Source organism: Populus alba, chromosome 19 (genome assembly GCF_005239225.2).
Source record: "Populus alba chromosome 19, ASM523922v2, whole genome shotgun sequence".
Lineage (NCBI taxonomy): Eukaryota > Viridiplantae > Streptophyta > Magnoliopsida > Malpighiales > Salicaceae > Populus > Populus alba.
In genome coordinates this window covers 16,663,206-16,677,503 of record NC_133302.1, presented here as the reverse complement: position 1 = coordinate 16,677,503, position 14,298 = coordinate 16,663,206, and the positions used below count along the sequence as shown (strand labels likewise).

The following is a 14,298-nucleotide window of genomic DNA, read 5'->3' as shown; positions in this document are numbered from 1 at the left end:
TACTACAAAGATGATTTTCACCCTCTACCAGAAAAATTTAGCAATGGCTTGAAAAAGAATTGAAGTTTTTCTGCATCGCCCCTTTGTTATATTTTAAATTTATTAGGGAAAAAAATTTTTGTTCTCATATTAATTGCACAGTAAAATAACTAAAATATCATTAAAAACAGAAAATCTAAACCTGACGCAAAAGAAGTATTTTCATATTTTTAAAATGGTTTTTTTTCTTTATTATAATTTAAGCTAAGAGGCAATTTATCATCTGATCAAATATAAAAGATAATAAACAATTAAAATACATGGTAAAATGAATAAAATACTTTTAAATAAAAACATTTAATCATGAAGACAAGGAGTGTTCTAGTTTTAACTATCGTAGCAACAACAATAATAATATATTAAAGTTTTCTACTGTAAAACCCAAGTGTCATTAATTATGACTTCTCTTTTGTTCATCTAATTGTCCGGGGAAAAACATAGCCAAAATAATCATCACGTCTCATGCCTTGTAACCTTTCTCTCTTGGCTTGGAACATTGCTTTCAGTTCATCTCGATCTTGAGGATGAAAACAAGAGTCGTCTTGCATGCTGAAATCAAAGTGATGCATCTCATTGGCATGCAGTAGATGGACCCCACACTCAATCACTTGACAAAAATCTAATAGTAAGAGAGTGCCGTTCATATCTTCCGGCTGGAATTCAACTGATACCTCGCTGTATTTACTAAACGTATCCTTTTCTTTGGCAACCAAACAGGGATTCAATCCCACGAATATATGTGTTGGGTCGTTGCCCTTGTCATCAAACCAACCATTGAGATAGCAATAGAGATCACGACTATCACCGTGTTTATTGCGGAAGTGATATGTGCATTTAACTTGCAACTCAAAGTTGAAAGAAGAAGATGCAATGACAGCGCAAAGAGAGAAACCCAAGAACTCGCTATTAGCCCACTGTGAAGATAGCTGGAATGTTACTGTAGATCCCCAACTTTTATGGCTAAACCACTCTGGAGTTACATCTCCAGGGAGGTAGAAACTAGGTGGCCTCGGGAGGCAGAAACTAGATGGCCTAGCTGGAAAATCGGGCGGCTGTTATCACAATTCAAATAGCATCTTTTTAAAATGAGAAGAAGGAAATATAAAAGTATACCAGAGGTTTAAGAAACAGACCTGAAGGTCCGCCAAGAATTTATAGGTCCTACGCATGATAGAATAATCTTGTCTATTGACTTGGAGCCTTGCTCTCTTGGCTTGGAACATTGCTTCCAATCCATCTTGATCCTGAGGATGAAAACGATAATATCCCTGCATGATGAAATCAAAGCGATATATCTCATTGGCATGCAGTAGGCGGACCCCACACTCAATCACTTGACAAAGATATGATGGTAAGAGATTGCCGTTCTTATCTTCCAGTTGGAATTCAACTGAGACGTCGCTGTATTTAATAAACGTATCCTTTTCTTTGGCAACCACACAGGGATCAAACCCCACCAATATGTGTGCTGCCTCGATGCTCTTCTCATCATACCAACCATGGAGATAGCAATCGAGGTCACGCCTATCACCATGCTTATTGCGGAAGTGATATGTGCATTTAACTTGCAAACTATGGATGATAGAAACAAATGCAATGACAACGCAAAGAGAGAAACCAAAGAACTGGCTATTAGCCCAATTTGAAGATAGCTGGAATGTTACTGTAGATCCCCAACTTTGATGGCTAAACCACTCTGGAGTTACATCTCCAGGAAGGCAGAAACTAGATGGCATAGCTGGAACATCAGGCAGCTGTTAACACAATTCAAATAGTATCTTTTTAAAATGAGATGAAAAAAACAAAAAAGCATATCAAAGGTTTAAGAAACAAACCTGTAGGTTTGCCAAGAATTTATAGGTCCTGCGCATGACATAATAATCCTTCCATATATCAGCTTGGAACCTTGCTCTCTTGGCTTGGAACCTTACTTCCAATTCATCTCGATCTAGAGGATAAAAACGAGAGGAGTCTGACATTATCAAATGAAAGTGTTGTATCTTATCTTCATCATTGGCATGCAGTAGACGAAGCCTACACGCCTCACCGTCATACAGTAAATGGACCCCACACTCAACCACTTGACAAAAATCTAATAGTAAGAGAGTGCCGTACATATCTTCCGGCTGGAATTCAACTGAGACCTCGCTATATTCACAAAACATATCCTTTTCTTTGGCAACCACACAGAGATCAAATCCCATGAATATGCATGTCGAGTCGTCGATGCGCTTCTCATCATTCCAACCATGGAGATAGCAATCGAGGTCACGACTATCACCATGCTTATTGCGGAAGTGATATGTGCATTTAACATGCAACCTCTGACTGGCATAACCAAAACTATCACTGGCAGAACCAAATGCAATGACTGCGCAAAGAGAGAAACCCAAGAACTTCCTATTAGCCCAATTTGAAGATAGCTGGAATGTTACTGTAGATCCCCAACTTTGATGGTTAAACCACTCTAGAGTCGCGTCTCCAGGGAGGCAGAAACTAGATGGCTCAGCTACAACATCAAGCAGCTGTTACACAATTCAAATAGCATCATTTTAAAATAAGATGAACGAAAGAAAAAAGTATATCAGAGGTTTAAGAAACAAACCTGAAGGTCCGCCAAGAATTCATAGGTCCTACGCATGACATAATAATCCTCCCATCTCATGCCTTGGAACCTTGCTCTCTTGGCTTGGAACATTGTTTGCAATTCATCACCATTCATAGGATAAAAACAAAAATAGCCTGACCTGATCAAATCAAAGCAATGTATCCCATCTTCATACAGTAGACGGACCCCACACTCGTGTACTTGACAAAGATCTAATGGTAAGAGATTTCCGTTCATAAATTCCAGTTGGAACTCAACAGAGACCTCACTATATTCACTAAACATATAATCTTCTTTGGCAACCACACAGGGATCAAACCCCACCAATATGTGTGTTAAGTTGATTCGCTTCTCATCATACCAACCATGGAGATAGCAAACGAGGTCACGACTTTCACCATGCTTATTTCGGAAGTGATATGTGCATTTAACTTGCAAACTATGGCTGACATAACCAAATGAAAAGACAGCGCAAAGAGAGAAACCCAAGAACTGGCTATTAGCCCAATGTGAAGATAGCTGGAAAGTTACTGTAGATCCCCAACTTTGATGGTTGAACCACTCCGGAGTCGCATCTGCAGGGAGGCAGAAACTACATGGCCCTTCTGGAACATCGGGCAGCTGTAAACACAACTCAAATAGCATCTTTTTTAAATGAAAGGTGGCAAATAGAGGAAAAAAAAGATGTATATCAGAGGTTTGAGAAACAAACCTGATGGTATAACCTTTTGGTGTAAAGTTGAAATTTCAATAATGAGTACGCCAAAATTTGATTGAACCAATGCGATCTCGAGCAATTAGTGAAAATGAATTCAAAAATGTTCCCCTCAACTACAGTTGATGAGCTGTGGTGAAAGCCTTGGTAATGATTCAAACTCTCGCAATTGTCTGCATCCAGCTTTGATAGCCGTGGTGGAAGCTCTGGTAATGATTCAAGCCTCTTGCAATTCCTTAATCCTAGATATTGCAACTCTAAGAGTTTATTGATGCTTATAGGTATAGTCTTAAAATCGTTTCCACTTAAATCTAACACTTCCAGTGACGAAAAACGACCAAGACTGTCCGGCACTTCCGATAGACTGCAACCATCTAGATTTAGCTTACGCAAACAATCTAAATCCACGCATCTCTCGGGCAATTGCAAGACAACAAGACAATTGATGCCCATTAGATCTTTGCAGTTTCCCACTTCCAAGCAGGCAAGTCCCTTCAGATTTCGAATCGGTGAAGGCAACTTTGTTATGCGTGTCTGTTCTAAATAGAGATATCTCAAACAATCCATCGGCTCCAAAACTTCTGGAAAATCCCTAAATTGGAGGCAACCTGAGAGATTAAGCCTCTGCAGTTTTTTCAACTTGCATATGCTGCTTGGAAGAATCTCAAATTGTTTGCAGTTTCTTAGGTGCAATTCAGCAAGATCAAACAACCATTCTATTGAGGAGGGAATCTCTCGTATTGCTGTCCCATTTAAATACAGCTCCTTTAAATTATTTGAAACCTTTGGAAACTCCGTGATACTTGAGCAACCAGAAAGACTAAGTTTTTCAAGACATACTAACTTAGAAACCGCACTCGGCAGATTCTTCAGCCTGTTGCAGCCAACTAGATCTAAACAAATGAGTTTCCTTAGATCACCAATTGAAGATGGCAGTTCTTCTATTGCAGTTCCATTCAAGTACAAGTATCTTATATTCCTTGAAAAATCAGGAAGCCTGCTGATAAATGAGCAGCCAGAGATGTCAACAATTAGAAGAGATTCCAACAAATACATGTTTTTTGGAAGATTCACCAGGAGGTTGCAGTTCTTCAAATTCAACGCAACAAGTCCACTGAGTTCCCCAATTGATTGAGGAAACTCCTCAACAGCAGTCTCATTTAAATTTAAATATGTCAGTTTCCTTGCAGTTTCTGGGCACTTCTTGAGATTTGCACAACCAGAAAGGTTCAGAGTCTCCAGACAGCTTGAATTAATTCTACTGGGAAGATTGATTAGTCTTTTGCAGCCTCTCAAATCTAAATCAACAAGCTTGTCCAGATGCTGAACTGCTGAAGGAAACTTAACCAAACTTGTACAGAATTGAAGATTCAATCTCTCAAGGTTTCTGGCCTTTGAAAGGTCTGGCATGAAAGTTATGTGCTCGCAATTGCTGAGGTTGACATCTTTTAAATTGACGAGATTCTGAAGCAAAATGAAATCAACAGAAAGAAATTACACGTGCATACCACAATAAATTTCAAAGAAAGAACTATGCATGCATGGAGTTATTTTAGAATACCTGGTCTCCTCTCCACAGTTGGTTAACCTTGCTAGATGATAGGTTAATTTCAACAAGGTTCTGTGGACGAAAATTGCTAGGCAAAGATGTCAAAGGGTATCCATCCCAATGGAGATACCTCAACTCTTCAGAAAGAGACTCGAGGCCATGAGGAAGGTGCACTCTGCATTTAACTCCAGCTTCAGAATTATAAATTTTTAGCAGTCTAAGTTTATACATCCTTTCCAAGGCTGTAGAACTCAACTCAATTTCTCTTATTTTTGAAACATCCAAGAATATCCCTTCAACTTTTCCAGTTCCCTGAAAACCAGTGAAGGAGAAACAAAGTTTGAAGTAAGATTTTAAACTTACTAGTAAAACCATATTGCATTGCATATGAAAAGGAAAACTTTGGTGTATATGAATCTCACCAGATTATTGGTCAACACTTGATATACATCTTTAGGACTCCACAATCTGCTTTGTCTTCCTAGCTCGTCAACAGATTCTTTTCGAACAACTTCATGGGCCATTTCTTGCAAAAGATCATGCATTTCAACCTTGTCATCAGATATTTTAATGAGACACCTGTCAATGAGAACACTAAATCCAATATCTGTTTTGAAACCGCAGCCATCTAGTATCCGCTTTACAAAATCAACTTGATGCCCTCTAAAGAAACATGCAATGTCGAGAAATATACTCTTCGTGTTATTATCACGTAGTGCATCAAAGCCTATTCTCAGCAAGTCACAAATGTTCAACTCGGGAAAGCTTTCGATCTCATTTAATTGAGATTCCCAAAAATGTCTTTCTCTACTGAACAAGAAGGAACCCAAAACTTGAAGAGCTAAGGGGTTGCCTTTGGCATAATTTATTGCCTTGATTGACAACTCCATATAAGCTTTTGGGGGGTGGTTACCCTTAAAAGCATTCAAGCTAAAGAGTTCAAGAGCTTCGTGGAAGTTTAATTCCTCAACCTCGTATATTTCATCAGCTACATTCTTAAGTACTTGCTTGTCTCTTGATGTTACAACAACAACACTTCCTGCACCAATCAGAGGCACTTCAATTAAATGATGGAATTGTCGTACATCATTCACATCATCCAAAACAAGGAGAACTTTCTTTTGGCAGAGTCTATCCCTGATGAAAGTAGGTCCTGTATGTGGTGTGCCAACGCGAAGATTTTCTTCCTCCAGTAGTTTAGAAAGAAGTTCATCTCGTAGATCACTTAAGCGACCCTTCTCTGATTCCTGCCTTATGTTCGGAACAAAGTGGCAGCCTTCATACTGACTTGAGATGCTATAGAAGAAAGCTTCCGCGATAGTTGTCTTGCCTATACCACCCATGCCCCAAATTCCTATAATGCGGACATCTGATGACACAATGGATAGTAATTTGTTGATTTTCTCAATGCGTGAATCTACTCCAACCAGACCTCTTAATTTGCATGGGGAAGCACGATTTAACCTCTTACAGATAGTTTGCACAACTTCTCTTATGAGTTTGGCCTCCGGACTGAAAAAAATGAAATTGGTGAATGTAAGTAATGTATGGGAGTGATTTTTTTTTATTATTATAAGAAAATTTTGTCAAAGGTGAGGTTTCCATTAAGGTGCACTAATTTATGGGAGGTAAGTTTTCCACTAAAAAACAGAACAGACTTGTGCCTTTTCAAGCAGCAAATACTATGAACTAAGAAGCACAAATGATTTACAGGAGAGAAAAAAAACTATAATATGCACAAGAAATTTTAATTGCTATAAATACATTTTAATTGCTATAATTCCAGAAAAAAAGGTTGAAGATGAGAATCTGTAGTTACCTAGTAACCTGTGAATCCCATCCAGATATACTGGCTGCGTATGTCAAGTCAGCCCTCCACCTTGGCACCTTGTCCATCTTCCCCTTAAAAAAATTTTTAAATAATTATATTTTATGTTTAATAATAATACTAAAACATTTCATAATACCTTTAATTTTTTTGTTTTTAAAGAAATAAGATCGTTGACAACATAGCGTGGAAAAGCATTGCCTAAGCTAAGTTGAGGGAAAGCCTTGTTTAGGAAATGAACATAGGCCCAAACTGAAAGGCTTGCTTATGTTTGGCTAAATGAAAAAAAAGATGGGCACGAGTGTACGACACCTAAGGAAGTACGGGAGGCATCCGAGCCCTTTGGACAGCGTTTCTTGGTGTTGAAAAATACTCTTATGTCGTGTTGTTGGTAGCATCGCCATGTTTTTTTTCTATTGGTTTGACGTGCGCCTCTATTATGCATTTTTTTCCCATTATTTTCTCTTTCTTCCCTGAAAATTACAGCTTGATTTTTTTTATTGATGATACTTCAATTTCAATTTTGTAAACTTGGGTTGGCTCAACCGAATTGTTCTCAAATCTGGTTAGCCCCAAGTGCACAACTCTCCAGTCCACGTAAGCCAACCCAATCAGACTCGCTCAGAGTCACCACCTTTACTTGGTATCATGCAAATTCCTTGCATTAGCCCACATCACAATGTATTATTACGAACTGGCTTGAATTTGGAGGGAGTGGTGGGACTTCTATCTTGTATGGATCATAGAATGTAACGTGACGCTTTAGACTCCAGACCACTAGCCCGGGCTCCTCGAGATGCGCATAGACATATTCATTACTTTTAAATTTTAATTATTGTCGATAACCGTTTTTTTATTTTTAAATTTTTTTTTAATGTGTTGACATTAAAATTAATTTTTTAATATTTTAATAGGTTAATATTAAAAATAATAATTAAAAAATAAAAATATATTGTTTTTATATATTTTTAAATAAAAAATATTTTTAAAAAAACAACCATAACTAACCCAACAAACCGGAACGGGAGCATGAACGAAAATCTCCAGAGATTGTACAGATATTATACCAATGCCCCTTTGTTGACGATGCAAGATTTCAAAGCGAATTATATGACCGTAAACAGCCGTCTGTGGTTGGAAAACGTCGCGTTGCATTGCATTAGGCACCGTCAAGATAGCATTTGAAGGGTCAGTACCTTCAAATTAAAGCATTAGGAGGCTACTCTGTTTCAACTAAATGATGATTTTGAACAAAAACAATCGGGGATGGCCGGCAGGGGCCCCTGGCCCGTGCAATTTTTTTTTTCCCTGTCTCTTTCTTGAATAATTATAAATTTTAATCCTAAAATTATTAAATCGTAACTTTTTTTCCCTTAATTTTTTTTTTTAAAATGGATTGCCAGCCCAGAACACTCCACTTAACGACAGGGAAGAAGTTGGTTTCCAAGAGCAAAATTAATCAATCTCAAGAAGAGAAGTTCCTAGACATGCAAGAGTTAACACAGTAACTCTGCAAGGAAAATGGAGAATCACAGGAGCCAGGAGGAGAGGGGACCCTCCTGTGGATCGTGGGCAGTGGGATTCAAGAAAAAGGTTATGCTGTGGAGTATGCAATAACTTGTAAGCAGAAGGTAAATTCTGCGTATCACACAGACGGATTTGTGTATTCCTTTGTCAAAAATGCTTTTATGTTTTAAAAAATTAAAATTTCAAAATTACTTAAGAATAAAAGATTTTAGAAAAAAAATTTTCATTTTTTTCAAAGAAATAAAATCATGCATGCTAGTTCTTGTATAGTGTAAGAGCGTTTTCAATATGAAATGAAATTTTGTCAAATTGATTGGTAAAACTTGTTAAAATGACGTATTAAAAAAAAGATTTCATGAAAATACATAATAAACATTTTTGAAAATGTAGAGACATATTAGTTAAGCTATTTACCTTTTAAAACAATATCTAAAAAATAAATAAACAGGTAGTTACAATACTTCAATACACTTCAATTGTTCCACGAAATGACAATATTAAAATAAAAATTTTAAGTACATAGGATGCAAAATAAATATGAGAAAAGAAGGTATATTTCGTTAGCAAACGACTTCATTAACCTTTGTCAATTCTAGTAAAAAATCATTAGTCATATTAAAATTTAGATTGGTAGGTTTGCTCTCCATTTCATCCATTAAAGTTTTAATTTTATCAAATTTTGCAAATGGGAAAGAAGAATACATTAATCTTAGATTGGTACATGAAATGAACACCATCGATGATAAAAGAATAACCCAATTCTGTATCCTTGTCAAAATAATTACTAAATTATTTCTACTGTAAAACCCAAGTATCATTCATATTAATTATGCCCTCTCTTTTCTCTCGAGGGAAAAACATAGCCAATTTCATCCCATCTCATGCCTTCAAACCTTGCTCTCTTAGCTTGGAACATTGCTTCCAATTCATCTAGATCCAGAGGACAAAACGTATACATGTATCTCATCTTTTTCTTTAGCATGGTCAAAGCAAAGCGATGTATCTCATCTTTATCCTTGGCATCCAGTAGACGGACTTCACACTCGTTTACCTGACAAAAATCTAATGGTAAAAGATTACCGTTCATATCTTCTAGTTGGAATTCAACTGAGATCTCATTGTATTCCCTAAACATATCCTTTTCTTTGACAACCAAACAGGGATCAAATCCCACAAATATGTGTTCTGAGTCCATGCGCTTCTCATCATACCAACCATGGAGATAGCAATAGACATCATGGCTATCACCGTGCTCATTGCGGAAGTGATATGTGCATTTAACTTGCAAACTATGGCCAAAAGAACAAAATGCAATGACAGCGCAAAGACAGAAACCTAGGAAGGACTTGCTATTAGCCCACTGTGAAGATAGTTGGAATGTTACTTTAGATTCCCACCTTTGATGACTAAACCACTCCGGAGTCACATCTCCAAGGAGGTAGAAACTAAATGTCCCAGATGGCATCTGTTAACACAATTAAAATAGCATCTTTTGAAAATAAGACATGGCAACTATGGAAGGAAAGAAAAAAGTATATCTATTGGTATAACACAATTAAAAAGGTTTGAGAAATAGACCGCATGGTATAGCTCTTCGGAATAAAGCATGAAACCCGGTATCTTCTCCACCAAGAATTCTTAGGTCATGCACATGACAGAATAATCGTTCCATCTCATGCCTTGGAACCTTGCTCTCTTGGCTTGGAACATTGCTTCCAATCCATCACAATCCATAAAATCAAAGCGATGTATCTCATCTTCATACAGTAGACGAACTCCACACTCGTGTACTTGACAAAGATCTAATTGTAAGAGATTTCTGTTCATATCTTCTGGTTGGAATTCAACTGAGACCTCACTGTATTCACTAAACATCTAGTATTCTTTGGCAACCACACAGGGATCAAATCCCACGAATATTGGCACACTGCTCTATCTGTAATAACCTTAGGAACAGAATTGGATTCCATAGAGGCAGCCTTAGAATGTGGCATCTTTCTCCCATAACCAAAAGCACAGACGAATCTTCATTTTCCCAATATCATCTTAGTGCAAATTCATGTTACACTCAACGTACAATACTAATCCAAGACAATTCACAACTCCAACTAGTACGTTGACTTATCATAGATTTCCTCATCCAAGATGCACTTAACCAATAAATCCATCCATTCTATTTCCTCTTTTCCTAGGAAATAAAAAAAGACGACAACAAGCAACTTTAAAGTTTAGGACTTTCGCTCTCTACACTTTTGAAATTGTATCAGATTATACATACACTCTGATTGTCCTCCTATAAATGATAGGAAATTGAATGATGGAACCAAAACCTAAGCTCTGATAACAAAAATGTCGTCTATTAAATTCAGTACCTTGCGTAACTTTAATTCAAGGACGGAATACCTCCTCAATCCAGACACTCCATTCATTTTACAATAAATGATAGCAAAATATCTATACCCATTTGGCAGCCATTCGACAATGAATTGAAGCACGCAATGTTCAGAATTTTAATGGCACAAAAACTGTGCAGGTCATCAATGTCTTCACAATTGCATGGTCACAATCCACCAAGATTCTAAACTGTGTTTAGTAAGCAGCACATGAGGTTTGCAATTCAAGTGAATGGTTGGTTATTGGAAAATCAAAAGCAACAATACCATGCAGAATATCCAAATAAATAGAGTTCAATAGAGAATAACACTCAAATTAACAAGAGCCAAGAACGCAAGGATCCAAGAACACACAGAACAGAAGATTGGTTACAAGTCAAAAACAAGGAGAGATTATCAGAGTCAAAATTCTCAACAGCAAAAGATTCCAAAATGGAAAGCTTTTTGTATTAATTTAACTTGAGAGGGGAGAGTAACCTGCTATCACCAAACTTCACCAAAGCAGAGAAGGCAGAGAGAGAGAGAGAAACTAGGAATCGATGTAGCGTTAGCAGACCAAATTGAGGACGAGACATGTCTTTATGACCCAATTAAGGCTTCCTTCTTTGGGCCTGTTTTCTTTGAATACTATCCCTCCTTTGCCCGGCCCATGCTATATATATAAAAAAACTATGAAAATAAAAGTTCGGTTTTTATAAAAAAAATAATTAAAATAATTTTTAAAAAAATTAAAACTGATTGGTTTTGATTCGGTTTGATTTTTTAGAACAAAAACCGGTTCAAACCTACTGGCTCCAATTTGACTCGGTTTTTTCGGTTTGGTTCGGTTTGGTTTTTTCAATTTCAGGTTTATAAAATTGAAACAAAACTGAACCGATCAATTTTTTTAAAATCTTGATCAATTTAATCTCTTTCAAGTTCATCTTTCATGAAGGTTTTTTTATTTGTTTAAGTATCAAAATCAGGCACGTCTTTTAGGCTCTTTTCTTTTGTCACAACATTTTGTTCTTCGCTAATTTACTGTTTGAAAACATGATTATACTGCAGTTCTCTGTGCTGGCTAGAAAATTCTATAATTTTTAAGTTATAAATGTAAGAGAATAAAATAATGTACAATAAAAACAATAGAAAGAACTAGTGTGAAGCAATGAGTTTGAATGGCTTAAATTTCCTTGGCTTGGAATTTTCTGGATTTTGTTGCCTGGGATTTAATTGCTTGGCTTGGATTTGAATTGCATGGGATTTTCTACTAGTTGCTTGAATTGGATAACCTAAAGTGAAGGTGTTAGGTTAGAGTGGGAATCCTATATGCTTGGGCCTCTCCCAAGCGAAGGGGAATTTATTTTAAAAATATTGTTTTTATTATAGTTATTAAACTTGAACCGACATGACAGGTTAATCAGGTTGTTGGATTAGTTCAAATAAGTTAAAAGACCCGGATAAAAAAAAAACCTGGCAAAACCTAGTTGACCTATGACCCAGGCAACCTGACAAAACCTGGTTGATACCCGGTTTTTTTTATTTCTTTTCAAATATGTTTTTTCTCCTAACCAAAATTTTTATATTTTTTAATTGATTATTAACCCTTTTCAAAGTTTACTATATAAATACTAGAAGAATGTTTTATTTTTTAATGTGAAATTTGAAACCTTTTAGTATATATATTGTATGTTCACATTCATAAAAAAAAAAAAAAGTTATGTTTTTTTAATACGAAATAAAAAAATCTTTTGAAATAAAATTTTAAACTTCATTATTTATAATAAATATAGTCTATATTTACATGGATTGTTTCTTAATTTTTTCATATAAAATATTAAAACTTCCAAAAAAAAATTAAAAAAATTTCTGGGTTGACCCGTGTAACCTGAGACCCAGCTCAGTAACCGAGTCAACCTCCAAATTGGATATACTAACAATGGTTTGTACACCATCATTTTAAACAAAATTATTTGAAACACTTAACCAACAGAAGTGAAGGAAATAAAATAAATGTTGTTTTATATAGATGATGTTATATGTTATGGTTGCAAGAGGGAGGAGTGTTTGTTGTTTTATGTATGCCCTGTAACCTTGTTTTGTGTCTACAAGAGAGGTGAAAATTGGATAATTTTGCTTGTTCTTACTGCATAGTTTATTAAAAGAAGTAATCTAGTAATAAAAAAGATAAAAATAAAAATAAATAATAGAGCTTGCGTCTACATCCAAGAATTCATTTTAATGGAAAATTTCCCATTAGCGGTCACAGAAACTAAGAAAGATAAAACTAACCCTTCTGAAACTAATTTTGAAAATAAATTGTCATAGAAACTTCGTGTGTGGTCTTGGGTTTAGAGTTCATTTGAAAAGATAGTTGAAATCGTGTTTTTTAAAATTTTAATTTTTTTTATTAAAAATTATTATTTTTATATTTTTCAGATTATTTTAATGTGCTGATCTCAAAAATAATTTTTAAAAAATAAAAAATATCATGTTGATGCATTTCTAAATAAAAAACACTTTAAATAATAACTGCTACCACAACCCTAATCAAAACCTTTGCTTAATAACTCAAAGTCATAAGTTCAACCTATACCTCATAATTCATATTTTCACAAACCTATACCTTATAATTTATATTTTAATGTAAATTTTATAGGAAAACTAAGATTAATTTAAGTCATCAGTTTTACAGATTAATTAGAATTGATTCAAGTCCATCTAATATAAAATTATTTTGATATTAAAAAGATATTGTCTAATATAAAAATAAATAATAATGTTGTTCTTCATTATTAAATTTTAAGTTTATGATTATTTGTTTTATAAAAAAATAAATTAAAAATTATGTTATACGCGCCTTTATACTTGTTTTTCCAACTTAAAAACAAAAAACATCTGCCCCACAGATCTAGCAATCCACTACTTCTCCTTAACAACTAGACAAATTTCTTTTGTTTCTACTATTACACAATTCAGTTTTGGCAACTTCACATTAGGCTTAGTTTCTTGGCGCTAGTTAACTTATATAGTATAAATTCAGCCCTTTATTTTGTATAAATATAGCCTAACAAAGTTTATTTTCAAGCAATAAATGATTTTTACACATTGTAAATGATCTGACTTCCTTGAATCTGAACTAGAAGAAGCATTTAGAGATGGCTGAACTGCTGCCATATTCTGATCACCGCCTTCATCATTCTGCTCTTATTCATCTTCTAAAACAAGTTGCTGCTGCTAACCTTCACTGCTCCATTTCCATGGTTGCTCTCCATCTAACTGAACATCTCTTGACGTCGCCACCGTTTTAGTGACAGGATTGTAAGCCTTGAGACCACAAGAAGTCCCTCCACGCCCTAGCAGAACGCATTCTGACTTTGATTTTCAAGCTTAGTCCTCGTCTCTTCTTGTATTTTGACATAAGCAGCACTGCCAAAAATTCTCAAGCGATACGCCTTCCACTGTAACAAAAAAAATAAAAATGATTGGTGGGTTATTTTATCAACACTGTTTGAAGGGATCCTCCACCATATGCAAAACTGAATTGGAAACTCTTCTGCCTTTGTCACTAGTTATGTTGGAGGTGATAGTCATGAGGTCTAGAGAATTTCTGATGCAGCATGTAAGATAAGAAACTAGGGCTTCTCGAACTGTAAAATT

The 14,298-nt window shown here is 35.5% G+C and overlaps 2 protein-coding genes across 4 annotated transcripts; both read right to left on the bottom strand.

Moving 5' to 3' along the window:
* Positions 1-308: 308 nt before the first annotated feature.
* LOC140955170 (disease resistance-like protein DSC1) lies at positions 309-6,821 on the bottom strand. Of its 3 annotated transcripts, none has more exons than XM_073407025.1 (8): positions 6,731-6,821; positions 5,334-6,423; positions 4,924-5,223; positions 3,360-4,826; positions 2,645-3,268; positions 1,875-2,564; positions 1,173-1,793; positions 309-1,091 (listed from the first exon to the last, which is right to left on the bottom strand). In XM_073407025.1, the coding sequence occupies exons 1-8, from the start codon at positions 6,805-6,807 to the stop codon at positions 453-455; spliced, it is 5,508 nt and encodes a 1,835-aa protein (XP_073263126.1). In that variant the 5' UTR covers positions 6,808-6,821; the 3' UTR covers positions 309-452. The 3 variants fall into 3 exon arrangements, with proteins under 3 accessions (XP_073263126.1, XP_073263128.1, XP_073263127.1); XM_073407026.1 differs by having other exon boundaries at positions 881-1,075; XM_073407027.1 differs by lacking the exon at positions 1,173-1,793.
* Positions 6,822-9,089: 2,268 nt separating this feature from the next.
* LOC118044230 (disease resistance protein RPP2B-like) lies at positions 9,090-9,731 on the bottom strand. The gene has a single exon (XM_035052456.2). The coding sequence runs from the start codon at positions 9,729-9,731 to the stop codon at positions 9,090-9,092; it is 642 nt and encodes a 213-aa protein (XP_034908347.2).
* Between the last annotated feature and the right edge of the window lie 4,567 nt (positions 9,732-14,298).

Excerpts from the sequence above, each read along its gene's own strand:
- LOC118044230 (XM_035052456.2), bottom strand. The coding sequence starts at position 9,731 with ATGCCATCTGGGACATTTAGTTTCTACCTCCTTGGAGATGTGACTCCG.
- LOC140955170 (XM_073407025.1), bottom strand. The coding sequence starts at position 6,807 with ATGGACAAGGTGCCAAGGTGGAGGGCTGACTTGACATACGCAGCCAGT. Across the intron at positions 3,269-3,359 it reads CCAAAAGGTTATACCATCAG|CTGCCCGATGTTCCAGAAGG; the intron begins GTTTGTTTCTCA and ends TTGTGTTTACAG. Across the intron at positions 1,092-1,172 it reads AATTCTTGGCGGACCTTCAG|CCGCCCGATTTTCCAGCTAG; the intron begins GTCTGTTTCTTA and ends TTGTGATAACAG.